The sequence below is a fragment of the Aythya ferina genome, assembly GCF_964211825.1.
Source record: "Aythya ferina genome assembly, chromosome: 7".
In the NCBI taxonomy this organism is placed as follows: Eukaryota; Metazoa; Chordata; class Aves; order Anseriformes; family Anatidae; genus Aythya; species Aythya ferina.
The window spans coordinates 20,055,072-20,069,180 of record NC_140302.1 but is presented as its reverse complement, the minus strand read 5'-3'; the positions used below and the strand labels follow the sequence as shown (position 1 = coordinate 20,069,180).

Below are 14,109 nucleotides of genomic sequence, written 5' to 3'. Positions count from 1 at the left end.
CTTTTCTTCGATTCGGGAAGAACAGGATACATAAGGCCCGAAGACTGAGTTGCTTGACAAGTTAAAGCAAGACATATTGTTCAAAAGGAATGGAAAACGGAGACTTGTTTGTAATCAAGAAAAGGAATGGAAAATGGAGACTGTTAAGTCATGGAATTTAAAGGATTGTTTGTTACCTTTTCTGATTGTACATATGTATAGGCGTACTCGGTTTTAGTATGTAAAAGCAATGTTATGTTTGTGTGTGTGTGTTGGTGGAGCGTAGACTCCCCGTACAACCAGCGCTGTTTACTTGCCTTTTATGCCTTTTATAAATATTCCTTTTATAAATATTACTAAATTCAGATTTAGTTGAGACTTCATTTATAACAGTGTGGTTTCTTGGTGCTGGGGGGACTGTTGAGTTAAGCCCAGCCTGACGCAGAGGAGCATGGGCTCCTCGCAGTGCTGCAGGGGTGACAGTCTTGTGAGGGGAGGTATAAAGGGTGGGTGTTTTTCTTTGTCCAGACACTGTCCATTACAGGATTACACTCATGATCTATTCTAGTATGAAGATAATGACTGGTTGCAGGAAACTATATTGGCAAGCGTTCCGATCAAACTATTTGGAAATTGTTTTTGTCTTCCATGAGACAATTTGGCAACCCTTTGTAAACGTCATTTGGGTCAGAGGTGATGTTAGGTTGGAACATTAGTTCTCCATCATGACACTTAGGTTTTCAGTCTGCAAGACACTGCATGTTGCTTTCTTTTCTGAGCGGTGTTTCACTGACCTGAACGCTTCCCTCTGACCTCTTGCAGGGTGTGTCTGTCTGTGGCTGGTTCTTCCTGCAGAGCACTGAAAGCTCTCTGGAGATGCCAATGTCCTTGAGTGCCCCTTGGTGGCTGCTCCCAAGCTGAGTGAGCTTGCTGTCAGCCTTGTATCCACACAGCCAGGTTTTGAAGAGCTGCCAGGTCCCACTTCTTTCACCTCCCACACAGCACGGTCCCCAGTGCCTGCCCTTTGTTCTCTTCAGTCGGGCAGAGCTGTGTGCTCTGTCCATGGAGGGTCTGAGGCAGTTCCTGGTTTGCCCCGATCCTGCAGCAGGGAAAGGGCACCCCTGGTGAGGGTGGGATGAGTTTGGTGTTGGGATTCTGTGTTCTCTGGTCCTTTTATCGTATGTTTTGTGCAGATTCACGCTGCTAGGTTCTGGTGTGCAGCTTGTGTCAGTGTAGGTGGTGCTGCAGGAGGGTGCGAGTAGAGGCGAGGGGCTTTGCTGAGAGACCATTTAAAGAGGTGTTCACTTCTTTACCTGAGCTCAAATTGTTGGTCCTGCTCCCTGCCTTTCAGACCTGGAGCTCTTGTTTGTACTGTGTGTAAAGCCATGTCTCCTCTGCTATGCTAAGGAGCAGGGCTAGGCCTCTGCTGAGCTCTCTGGGGTGCTCAGGTCACAAGCAATATGGTGTAGGTGAGAGTAGCTGCTCTGAGCTGTGGACTGCAAACCTCTCCAGAAACTGTGATCCCAGTTCCTGGTACCACAGGTGCCAAACAGGTTGTGTCATCTCCTTTGCATATGTTTTGTATATTGCATGAGACAAACATGTTTTGCTTATATATTGGTGTCAGTCTCCCAGATTACGATCAACTTCACTGGCAGTGTCAGGAATGTTTCTTGGGATGGGTGCTCTAGTCCTTGGTGTGCAGGCTGCCTGGTATGTCTGCATATCCTTAATCCTCAGCTGCCAAGTGATGGATGTGAAGATGTTTGTGCTCTTTGTAGTCAGGGGGTGAACAAACTATTCACTGGTGTGTGGGCATGAAAGACAAGAGAGCATCTGTGTCTGTCCAACGGTTAAGTGATTTCTCTCTGGCATAGACTTTCCGAGGTTGGGTTTCCTGGGATTTGTGCCACTGAAGCCAGCTCCTGTATGTTTAGATGGCAGGGTAGTCTTATGGCAGAAGGTCTTGTGGCTCAGCCTTGATAAGGTGAGGAAATAAAAACAGGCCAGCAACTTTATCAAGACAATAGATGATTTAATTTAAACGAAGATTGGCAATACTTCAACAGAGAAATGAATATATTCAATTTTTATGTTTTCATGTGATATCACCTCTGTCTCAAGTGGAACATGTAATATTGATATACAAGGGAGAGAAAATAAAAGCCTGGTTATAGCAAATTCATTCCTGTAACAGTTTTAAAAAAGCAAGCCACCCTCTGAAGCATGCCTTCTAATGTTTGTATATTCACTGGTCATCCCCATGTACCTCAGCTTCCTCAGAGAGACTCCAGTCACCAAAATACTGTAATGCCACAGAAAACAATGCAAGAAAATACAAACCCCAATACCAGTCCTTATGCCTATATTCTGCTGCTAAATAGAAAATGGAGGGGGTTTACTGCATGAATGAGCTCCCTGAATGAAGCTTTAAGCGTATTTTGTCATTAGTTCAATGATTTTCCGATACATTCTCTCAGTCGCATCAAGGCCCCAGACGAAATCAAGATGTCCCCACTCAGGAAAGTGCTTATAGTAAAAGAGATTAGTAATCTGAGAAAGTAGCTTTGCAATGTCTTTTGGACCTGCAAATTTGTCTTGTCCGCCACTCCAAACAGCAATGGGTGTGCTTATCCTCTCTATGTTGTAGGCAGGAGGAGTAGGCTGCAAGAAAGGGAGGAGACCTTAGTGCATGCTGTTATATCAGAAGCTGTGTTTAGAGAAAGGATGCTGTGCAGACATCTCTCTGTTTCCCTTCTGCACTCGCTACAGGAAAACAGTAAGCCAACCCTCTTAGTGTTTATTTCCATAGCAAAAGATGATTTTAAATTGACTGCTGTTATTTAAACACAGTTCTATTATATTTCTCAGTCTGCTTTTTTATTTTTTTGACCATTTCCTAAACATTAAGTGTACTGGGAATAGAACTTCACCCAGTCCAAAATTCAAACTTTGGTATTTAAAGATCGTATATGAATGGAAAGTGTCTGAGAAACCTTTGGAGCGTTTTTCCACCTATAAAATAGATGGAAATATACTTTGGAATATTTGTCCACCTATGCCACATGTAAAACAACCTGCCCTGACTCACAAATATTACCAGAAGTCAACAGATCTGATCAAATCTCAAAAATTGTCAGACCAGTTCTCAGTGTTGCGGGAGGAGAGCAGCATTTCTGAGGGCTGACGAGGCAGTAACCAAGTTTTATCTGTTTTTATCTGTTTTATCCTTTTTTTCTGTACAGTGTACAGAAAAAAATACTCCACAGCAGTATTCACTGTGCTGTTCTGAAGCATCCCTTCTATTTCATAAGAAGCTTTCCAAAAACAAGGTGAGAGATGCATTTCCTTCTCTCTCTCTCTTTTTTTCTTTTTATGGCCAGGCTGTGACTCTGAGCCTTTTGGGAATGGCAGGTAAATCAGCATGTCACTAGATACATCCCTGCACCAGTAGGGAAGGGAAAATGAACTTCTATTAGCTGCCCGCAAGGAACTGTCTGTGAATAGACTTTTACACATAGCAACATTAGGTTTGGGTGAAACATTATCTCAGAGCATTCTCTCCTTTCTGTAGCAGTGGAGCTCATGGATTCTAAAAGCTGAAGTTCTTTGTTCTTAGTTTTGCCAGGACCCAAGGAAGAGTTCTCAGGAAAACGATATTGCCTTACCTGGTTGTATTTCTTCATGTTTTCCTTCAAGCCATAGTCATAAGCCTGGAATCGGTCTGCATGTGCTATCTGTGAATATTTTAACAAAGATAAAATGAAAGTGTTAGTGATAAGAGACAGAGCAGAGTGCAGAAGGTATTTTCCTCCCTGTGAATGACCCAAGGCTCAGATGGTGGCTTGTGGCTTCCTCCCACCCCTTCCTCCAGTTTCAGATTTCCACAGGTACTGAGGATGGGTCGTAGGATGAGAGGCTTTATTGCCTTTGCCCTTGCTAGTGTTCTCTCCTCATCCTCAACTATCACCCTTGTTATGTTTTGTTTTTAAAGTGCTGTTTGACTAAGTTAGCTAAGGTGGTGTTCCCGTTTGTGATGCGGAGTTGTGCTCAGTTTTCACCTTGGTGGGAGGGCCAGGCTGTCTAGTACCTGTCATGGCTCTTAGTGGCTATCTAGTGTAGCTTATGATTTCTCCTCCCACAAGTTGTTGTTTTGTGTGTCAGCAGTGTCTGGTCTGCTGACAGTAGTCTGGGGTGTGAATAGTCTATCACTAAATAGTAGTCTGGAATCTATTTTGAATTACAAAAAAAAAAAAAGTTACTGAAAAGGTGAGTGCGTTTTTTAAATTCCAAACCTGATTAGTGGTTTGATTTGTTAGTGTTTTTATCTAATGCAAGGTGAGAGTCATTATGAAATTGTTCCTCAGTTATTGATAAGTGAATTGAGTTCAAGTCTTTAAGTAATTGAGGATGTGCTGGATATCTCTTACCTTGCCTCCATTTGCTGGATCTGTGTGCTGAGTGTCTGGATGGTAGAAATTTTAGTCAGGGCTGAATGCAGGAGCATGCACATACTTAAGACCATACCAAGTGTTGGCAGAAATGGCCGTAGTGTTGAGCACGTGCTGTAACATGCTTCTGAGACCTGCTCTTGCTCTGGTCTGATTCAAGCTCAGGTCTGAGAGTGGCGTAAGTTTCCAGCAAGAAAGGCGGATCCCCACTTTCCCGTTGTGCCAGCAGAAGTGCTTGTGTGGTTAACTGGCTTTGGGAGGTGATCCAGGCTGCAATTAGCCTTCTGGGAGAAAAGCTTTAACCTGGATCACTTTGTTCTGGCTCATCCCCTAGCTGTTCACATTTCCGCTATCTTCCTACTGCCTGCCAAGTGCCTCGACTGTGCTCGAGCACTCCTCTGCAGCTTTTAAGGCAATTGCCTTCACAAATGGAGCTGAAGGCTGGAAGCCACTAGACCCTAACATGCAGAAAGGTCTGACATGAAAGGGACAATGTGGGTAATGGTCTGGTGAGCGACGGGAAGCAGTGCTTCCTTGGTGGCAGCTGCTTACGGCACTGTGCGAGAAGACATGTTGGGTAATTTCCCAGAACCAGCACCTGTGGACTTCCCTATAGGCTGTCAGTTGCATAAAAAGCAGTAGTACGAGTCTGCTTATGTCAGTACACAGTTATACCTGATGCCAGTGAATAGTGTTCTGTACTGATGTTCCAGCTGGGTAATGTGCTACGAATGCATCTGTTCGACTCTGGAGAGAAAGCAGAAGTGTTACAAAAGCAGAGATTCAGTGTTGTAACAGAATAAAGCTGTGAAGGACCTGAGCAACATATAGCTGCTGTGTTAAAGCCCTGACCATATTGTAGGATATTTTTCAAATATTAAACAAAATTAATGGTCGACTCCCATATAATGTGATTTTACAGTAGGAGGTATTACGTAGAGTTTTATGCTTTGTTTTGAAAGATAAAGAGAGTCTTTCCCACATTAGTGCTTAGTCATATGGAAAGCTACATTCAAGGAGTATGTATGGCTTTATCTTTTCTGAGTTTTTACAGTCTGCATGATGCTTTTAAGTAATTCTCTGCTCAGTCATTAGAGAAGGACTGTTAGTAGGCTGTTGACTTGAACATGAGACTCCATGTATGTGAGCTTTTTATGGGAAGACTTGTTAAAAAACGAGTGTGCAAAAGCCACCGAGAACAGATATGTGGAAGGTCTGGAAAAAAAAAAAAAAAAGGAAAGGAAAGGAAAGAAAAAAAGATAGCAGCCAAAGTCAAGGAAAGATATATTGGCATTGAGAGAAGTGGAGAAGTGTGAAGAAACAACTTTCAGGACTGAGTTTTGGCTGGAAAAGTTTTGACATGTAGGGACCAAAAATAAACAGTCTCCTATGTTCATAAGATCTGGTTGTCATCCTATTTAGGAAGAAAAATCCTAATTTTGCAAAATCAAAAGATCTTTCTCCATCATCCATTTCTTCATTTTAGAGAGCTTTGGTATCTGGCCAATATTTCTTTGGCTTAGTCCCAGAAGAGGCAACACTGAGGTACATCATTGCAAGATGAAACTAGGCTGAATTCAGCCTTTCTTCCTTGTGTGATCTGAATGTCAGGTGGCTGATTTCATCATCAGCTGAGACCCTAGTTGGCATTATTTGAAAACCCCAACACATTTCTATATATCCCCGCAATTTATATAGACATAAGGCAGAAAAATCATTTTTCTTCAAAATTACTTCAGTTTTACTTGTATAAAGGTGTTCTTGGACGTGCTTACCGTGTTCAGATTTTGTATACTGCCCCCAGCTATGAAGCAGAAGATTCTGGCACAAAGTTTTCCCAGAGTTGCGCATAGCAGTGTTGTAGGCCCTTTTGTCAGTTCATTCTGGCGAAGAACTCCTTTGCAGCCAAGAAGTAACTGAGGGGCAAAAAAGTGCAATTTTTTTCTTTTTCTTGTTGCAGGAGCAACATGCAGGGAATTGTTTCTCCCTTTCTCCAACAGCATAGCCTCTTAACTAAGATGGTTGAAACTGGTTGCCATTCCATTATCCTTTAAAGTGCATTTTCCCCCAGAGCACACAGAACATTATTCCTGCCTCTTACTATTGGATATGAGTCTTGGAGGTTGATATCCATCTGTTTTTAGTGCACAGGCCTCAATGAGAAAGGGCAGTTGGCTGCAGTCATGGCTGTAGAGTATAGGGAGACCCTCTTTGCCCCAGTCCTTTTTCCAAGCAGGTGCACAAAACTGTTATCTGAATATTGATACTAAGCAAAGGGGGAGAAGACAAATGAGAGGGTATAGAAGTGGGCACTCTATAGTCACATACTGGGTACAGCTTGGGCAGAAAGAGCATGAGCTTCTGTAGTTTGGCATATAACTACAGCATACAGGGTTTCTACCATTTCCAGAACATTCTATTAAATTGGCAAATTATGGTGTCAAACAGATTTAAATTTCCTTTAAATTTCCCTTTAAATTTCCTTTATAATTTTACAAAGAAATATTTCATGAGCATAAAGCAATGGTATGTCTAATGAATTTAAGTTGTGGAATACTTTATTTGTAGTTCTCTACTAATGCTTAAGGCTCAGATTAGTAGATTATGTAGATACCTTTTATTTATGGCATTTGTGAGCTTCTTTCAAAAATATTTGATTTCAACAAGTAATGGTGCAAGAGTGCTGGCTTCCCTAACGAACTTCCAAAGAGATGTTGTGTCAAGCTTTGTAATTTATCTTTGTGGAAAGTCTGAAGTCTACCAGCACTATCAATGCTCTGATGCCCTAAGTTCATTCTTAACTCATCACCCCCTTAAAACTCAGTTCAGCCTGAGTGAATCCAGTAGAGACAAGGCAGGCATTTAGGTCTTTTAGAAGGAATGACATACCCTGATCAGTGGCTGAGGAAGACGTGCAAACTTTACGAAAGGACTCGTAGCATATGTGATTGTGGCTACTGGTCCCAAAGCAAAGAACACTTTAACCCTTTGAGCCAACTCAGGATATGTAGAAAATGCTACAAAGCCTGCAAACACAGGAGACACAAATCAAGTTAGTGAAGAGATCTTCCACAGACCAAATATATAAAAAGCAGTAGGTGGCAAATAAAAAATGACAGTAGAATAACAACCCATTGTCTGTTGTCCTCTTCTGTGCTGCAGACCTAAGGAAAGTGTTTGATCCTTGAAACTTTATTTGGGGGAAAGAGTTCATTCTAAGGATACATCTTCATTAGAGGATGTCCAAACATTGATTTTCTCAGAATTGACAATTTTTTGTTAGGCCGGTTTTTGGGAGATGATACATCAATCAGATTTTCTGAATTCAGATTCCTGCTAAAGTTCCCCAAACTCTAATACCATAATGAATTTTTCAGCTTGTAGTCTCTAAAAATCTCTGTATGTTGATGATGGCATGCAGTAATGCAATAAATACCTGAAGGCTGGGAGGCTAAGAGCAGAATTTTTGACTTGCAACAAAGTGTAAACTCAGGTGAAAGTGAATGCACAGAAAAGTAACCCTATGAGGATGGAAGGAAGAAAGGAAGGAAAGGAAAACAAAAAGGGTACATCCTATCTTGTTTTCTGAATGTGTCCAAATTTTTCCACTGATGGATTTGGTGACAATCTTAGCTGGTTGCCTAAAACAGAGGTACCTGTGGACAAGGATGACGATATCTTGGTCTGAGTGATTTATTCTGTTCCAAAAACTTAGAATGCTCTTATGAGAGAAAAGGAAAATAATGGTCTAATAAAATGGCCAAATACAACTCCACCCCTCTCCCCCCCCCCCCAACCAAATTTCTCCTCAGTTTTTGAGGTTTATTTTTATACAATGGCAATGACACACAATAGCATAAAACTCAGTATCTCTTCATGGATCCTATGCATAAATAATAAACACTAACAACATTCAAAGACCATAAGTGTGTTGATGTTACAGAGGAGCTAATAACAATGAAGTTTTGAGCATTGGTATTTCTTTTCTAATTTCTAGTGTCTGGTAATTTGTTTTAAAACAATAATGTTTTGAGTTATAGTTGTACATTAACTACGTTTTAAATAGTAAGTCTGGTGTTAGGTCATGAGACATTTAATTTGTTATTGTGTTCTTTTTGTTTGTTTGTTTGTTTGTTTGTTTTGGTCTCCTGTCCTTAGAACTGTTTTATGGATTGTTGCTTTTTGTATTTACATCTAATCCATGAGGATTATTGGGTCTAATCCATTGAGGATTATTGTAGTCCATAAGGTATACATTTTAAGAATTTAGATTAATAAAAGCTCCTTGTTGCTGAAATATCCCATTGCTAGAAGACTCTGAAAAAATAACAATAAATGGCAAGAGTATAATAAAAAAGGATACTTAGAAAACTGTACCTGGTAAATACTAGCTTTTATGTATCAGTAATCCTTTCAGAAGTTAAACGTGTTTCTGGATCCTCTGTTACTTGCTTGTTTCAGATACAACAGATCATAGAAAAAAATCCCTCCCCTCTTCCCCTCCCCCCCCCCCTTTTGCAAGTGTCAAGTTAAAAGTACGTCTCCCTTTAATAACTTTCTATGAGAGAAGAAGATAGTTGACAGAGAGAGAGAGATTCCAGTCAGGTAGTGACGTTAACTATTTCATACTCAGGCGTCCTAACATTACCTGCAGTTGAACCCTCTGAGTGACCAACATAATATACATCCTTCTGTCCAGTTTTATTCATGATGAAGTCCAGCTCAGCTGGGAGATCGTATATACCTATCTCATGGAAGCTAAAAAGGAGAAACACAAAAAGCTGACAGAGGGGCATGTACTTTATCACAGCGTGAGTTACTGAATGTCAGTTTTCTTCATAACACCAAGCCGGACCCGTTCAAAGATGAGGATGCACACTTTGTCTGGATTCTTTTCTGTGAGCTGGGGAAGGGGACAGAAGGACACAACTGTACTGACAGGCTGCCTGATGCCTTGGACTTTCTGCTGAGGAGGTGCCAGTCCAGGATGTGGATTTGAGTCCTTTCACTAGCAGGGGTAACAAAATTCATTTCTCTGTCAGTTAATGTCAGGTGTGATAGATCAGATTTCTAGACTCGGCTGTGTATTGTCCTCTCCTGTCCATACTTGGAAGAATGATGTCTAGCAAGAGACCACCAGGTTAAAGATGCCTCTTCCCAGTTTTGGAAATGTTTTCCCCAAAATAAACCAGCCCTGCATATGTACAAAGATGGTGGGTGACCTGTTTACTTCCAGCTGTGCTTCTTTGTGTCCTGATTCCAGAAAGGCCTGTCCAGACCAACCAGCCAAATCCTTCCCCTGATCTCCCTGACAAGCCCAGTGTGGCTGCATCCACAAAGAATTGGTCTGGTCCCCTTAGAAGTTGTACATCCCACTTGAAGTCAGATTACATGAAAACCAGTTGCCTGAAGGGGAAAGGGTCTACCAATACTAATTGCCCAAACTTGTTAGTCCCCTGAAAATTGCTGTCTTCAGATATTCTTTCTCCACAGAGTACCTGAACTGCCAGAACTCTTTCTGGCAGGGCTTAAGGGTCTTGTGTTTTGAAGACCAGGTGTTTCCTCGGCTGTTTCCCAACCAGACATCATAGCCAACATCTGCAAGGATGAAGCCTAGGCTGTTTCTGGGCAGGTTAGATATCCAGTAAGTGCAATCTGCAAAAGTACCATGGTGTAGCAAGACTGCTGGCTTTTTCCCTGAAACAGAAGAGCATTTTCTTATGTTATAGTAAGAAGTAATGTGTAGTTAAAATTGAGTTGCAGAATGTGATTTTATATGAGTGTTTTTTTTAACATTCCTTCTTCAAGAAACTGATGGATGCTGGCCATGGGTTTTGGGGTAAGATGTGTGGAGGATTTGGTTCCATGCAAGCTGTCTTATTTCATGTCAGGACTAGCTAAAAAAGAACACATTCAAGTGGTCAGTGCCAACATCCATTTTCACAGAGAAACCAATCTACAGATCCCTTGATTTCTAGACATAAAAAATTAAAGACAAAATAGCATATTAAGATGACAATGGAAGAGCAGGAAATGGAGCAGCACTGTCCCGCATTTATGACCTTTGAATTCCAGGAACAAATTGTCATTCTACTAAGAAAATTTGAAAAACTATTTCTTCCCAACCAATGACGTGATTCCTACCCAATAGATGGATACAGAAAAATCAATCACCTTCTTGACTTTAAGTTGACTGTCCTTCATGAGGCAGGGAATGCCTATTTCAATGTCAACTCAGAGAGTTATTGTCAACAAAGATATTGCCAACAGTTGTACCAAATGTGAAAGACAAGAAGGGGAATTATGGAAAAAAAAATCACAGAAGTTTGAAGTCTGAACACAGACACTAAATTTGCGGTCTTCAGATAGATTCAGAATTCAGACCGTGCTCCTGACTAGTTGCTTTTTCTGAGGTGGAAAGTTGTGGAACATGCCATTACATGTGCAAAGTTGAAAGGTGGGGGACCCACGTAGGAGTTGGATCTCAGACCTTCCTTATGTCCTATACCCGTGTCACACCTGTATTTTGCATGTTCCTCCCACTGGGAATTCTGAAAACACCAAGTATATATCCATCCTTCGTGGTAACTTCATACTCCTCACAGGGGTATCCGTAATATCTGATCATTTCACTCTGTGGGAAGCCAAAGGAAAGTTTGTTAACATGCACTTACAGTGTAGAGGTTGATGGAAAAAGTGTCCAGAGGCTGCTTCTGTCCAAGGATGTGCAGCTAGCCAAGAACACGGCAGGAAGATGAACACGATTCCATGCTGCTGGACTATTCTCTATTTTCCTGTGTTACACTAGTAGGAAGGGACCCTACAGAGATTCCTGCAGGACAGCACAGCTTTCTGGCCGTGTTTCTCTTGGGGATGAACAGATATATATGGTGAGGCAGCCATGAAAGGGAGGCTGGAGGATGCCAACAACAGTGAGAGAAGCTGACCTGTCTTTGATTGATGTGGTTTGTGCATGCTGTTTAATGCTGTATCTCTCAAAGTTTGCCTGGGTAGAAGCATCTAATTATACTTGGAGCATTCCAGACATACACTACTATTGTTTAGGTTTTGGCTGGGTAGTAATTGCTGTGGCAGTGGTACCTGAGCACTACTCAGGCTCATAAGAATGGTAAGATGACAAAGATCGCCTGTGCAGGAAATGAGAATGTTCCTCGGCTCTGGAGCTTGTTTGAATGTGTCATGTATTAGGACTGCTCGAGGAGTAGATTTTCTTGTCCATACCAGTGCTTCCCACCACCTCTCCTGAATGCATCATTGTGCTTTTGGAGCTGCAGGATGATGTAGTTAAACAGCTTGGAAGAAGCATCCCATTTTGGAGTGTAAGAAAGATGAATGGTGTGGATGTTTTGCTGTTCCTGGGCAGTAGTGCAAGGGCTGTGGCTGCAGGGACCATAATATGTAACGAGGCTTAGGGCTGAGAACAAATATTACAGGTCTTGTAAAAAGATGCATCAAAAGCCTGCTTCAGAGCTGCATAGGTGGTAGTGGTCAGGTTTTTGATGACATGTGAGACAGAGCAGACCTGTACTGGGTAACTAAGCTGCTTGCCTGAGTGCAGCATTGCATTCAGTCAGCTCTTGGGTCACACCCAGCCAGAGCAGAAATGCCAGAACTGTGTTTCAGCAGGGTCCTGTCCCTCAGCACTGCATGAAGCAGATGCACAGGGGGAGGCAGGAAGGTAGCATTGGCTGTGCTTGGCGTTTTGTGTGTTACAAAGCCAGAAAGACCTACATCCTCCTCACTAGACCTGCATGTCTGAAAATAAAGCAGACAGGTCCATTGCTTGCTCTGAAGTCTGGTGGCTGGGGAGAGGAACGTGAAAAGTCAGGTTTCACTGTTTTCAGGTTCTGCCTCTCAAGGGGAGACTGCTTCAGCTCACACAGCAAATGCAAGTGAGATAGTTTGTCCTGTTTTGCAAGGCTGATACAGGTGGTATCTTTCTAGAGGGTAAACATGCAGCAGTATCAGTATTAGACTGTGCCAGAAGATGCAGTCTTTGGTCCAAATGAGTCCTTTCCTGCCAAAGTGCGGTTAGGTAAGCTGTGTAGGGTGGAGCTCCTGTTACAAACTCACAGTACCACCTGTTCTTACACTCCTGCCAATTCTGTGAGGAAAGCTTCGGTGAGTCAGAACAAGGGGTCCTGGATTACCCTGTGTTGTGAGAATCTACTGCTTTAAGAAGGGATTCAACTTCCCTTGCCACCATACTGAGGAACCGGGTTGTTAAAGGGGAGGACTTTGCTTCTCTTGAGAGTAGAAGCCAACCTTTGCCTCTGCTGCAAAGGAGTCTCTCTCTGGCAGCTCTGACTGTTTGGATAAGATGTCGACGTTTCTTGTACGTGGGTGCTCCCTATCAAAATGTTGGAAGGATCTTTGTCCTCTTGCCAGGATCCTACCCTCCCCTTCTTTGTGCACTAGTCTGAAACATCTGGGTGTGTTGAGGAAGGTGACTGTGCAAGCAGGTGTCACAGTTATAAGCCACATGTTCATGCATCTGTTGGGGCTCATTCTAAATGCAGGCAGAAAAAGCCTGTTGTGCTGGCTGTGCTGTGTGTGCTTTGCCACAGTCTAAAGCTGAGTCCTGCTGCTGGGGTTAAAATTCAGCAACCCAGATATCCAGGGCCCTTCAGCAGGTTCTGGGGAGTTGCTTGGCCTCTGAGCCAAAAGGGGCAGCTAGCACACTGCTCTGGTGCTGTGTGTGATGTACAAGGGTCCCATCTGTCCCTGGCCCATCCCGAGCTGGTGCTCACAGCAGTCCTGGCCCTAACACAGTGGCTTTGAAAGAGGCAGGTTGGGAAAATGGGTGACCAGGAGGGGGCCCTTCTTGAAGCCTTCTCTCATGGGCTGTTAGAGTTGGTACCGTGGTGGTGGTGGTATTGTGAGAGAAACTTTAAAAGAAAGGCAGAGAAAGTGCCACAACTTACAACGTTCATAAAGTCTTCAGGGTGGCGGTGCTTCAAGTGCTGTCTTCCCTCTGAGCCAAGAGTGAAGGGTGCTGTGAACCCTGCTGAAAAGGCAGCTCCCTGGGAGCAGAGCAGCACGAGGAGGCACCACATCTCGGGGCTGTGTGAAAGAGCAGAGGCATGTGCGTTTGCTGTAGGAAGGGAGAGCTGGGGAATTCCACAGGGATACCCAGGTGGGGAGTCTCTTGGAGGTTGCCTCGGGTGTTCCCCAAGGGGCTGACAGAAACACATACCTTTGTGAGGAGGGACTGTCTACAGTTAATGTCAGGTAACAAGGGTCACGAGTGAGTCAGGGGCTCCAGGAGGATGTGGAACAGGCCTGAGGGAATGTTCTTGTAGAACATTAGTGATAGCTTGTGCCTTAAGTTTCTTCCTTTCTTTCTCACATATGGTCTTCCTATTGTAAATATGTGTCTTGGCAACCTAGAGGTAAGACTCCCTTTTCTTGTGTTTTGGAGGGGGTTAACTTATGGTCACTGGGCAGTGTTGCTGAATAGAAATTGCAGAGTGGCATCTATCTCATTAGTGCCCTGCTTGGCAGCAGTCAGCTGTTACATGTTCTTTTTGGCTGTAGCCACCTTTATGATCAGCACAGAGACACCAGACAGGTTGTAAAAACAGTGTACTATCTGGCATATTGCAGGGAAAACTTTTAAGAGTTGGGAGAGCCTGGAAGGGATAACCAAGAGATTCAT

General features: G+C 42.9%; 1 protein-coding gene across 1 annotated transcript; it reads right to left on the bottom strand.

Annotated features, from left to right (window-relative positions):
- Positions 1-2,204: 2,204 nt before the first annotated feature.
- LOC311439907 (lipase member N-like) lies at positions 2,205-13,539 on the bottom strand. The gene is made up of 9 exons (XM_084526214.1): positions 13,376-13,539; positions 10,950-11,064; positions 9,929-10,127; positions 9,079-9,188; positions 7,320-7,456; positions 6,206-6,346; positions 5,106-5,177; positions 3,648-3,716; positions 2,205-2,643 (listed from the first exon to the last, which is right to left on the bottom strand). Exons 1-9 carry the CDS (start codon positions 13,505-13,507, stop codon positions 2,410-2,412), a joined length of 1,209 nt encoding a protein of 402 aa, XP_084382340.1. The 5' UTR covers positions 13,508-13,539; the 3' UTR covers positions 2,205-2,409.
- Between the last annotated feature and the right edge of the window lie 570 nt (positions 13,540-14,109).

Excerpts from the sequence above, each read along its gene's own strand:
- LOC311439907 (XM_084526214.1), bottom strand. The coding sequence starts at position 13,507 with ATGTGGTGCCTCCTCGTGCTGCTCTGCTCCCAGGGAGCTGCCTTTTCA. Across the intron at positions 11,065-13,375 it reads CTGAAGACTTTATGAACGTT|AGTGAAATGATCAGATATTA; the intron begins GTAAGTTGTGGC and ends GGCTTCCCACAG. Across the intron at positions 9,189-9,928 it reads AAAGAGTTCTGGCAGTTCAG|CTTCCATGAGATAGGTATAT; the intron begins GTACTCTGTGGA and ends TCTCCTTTTTAG.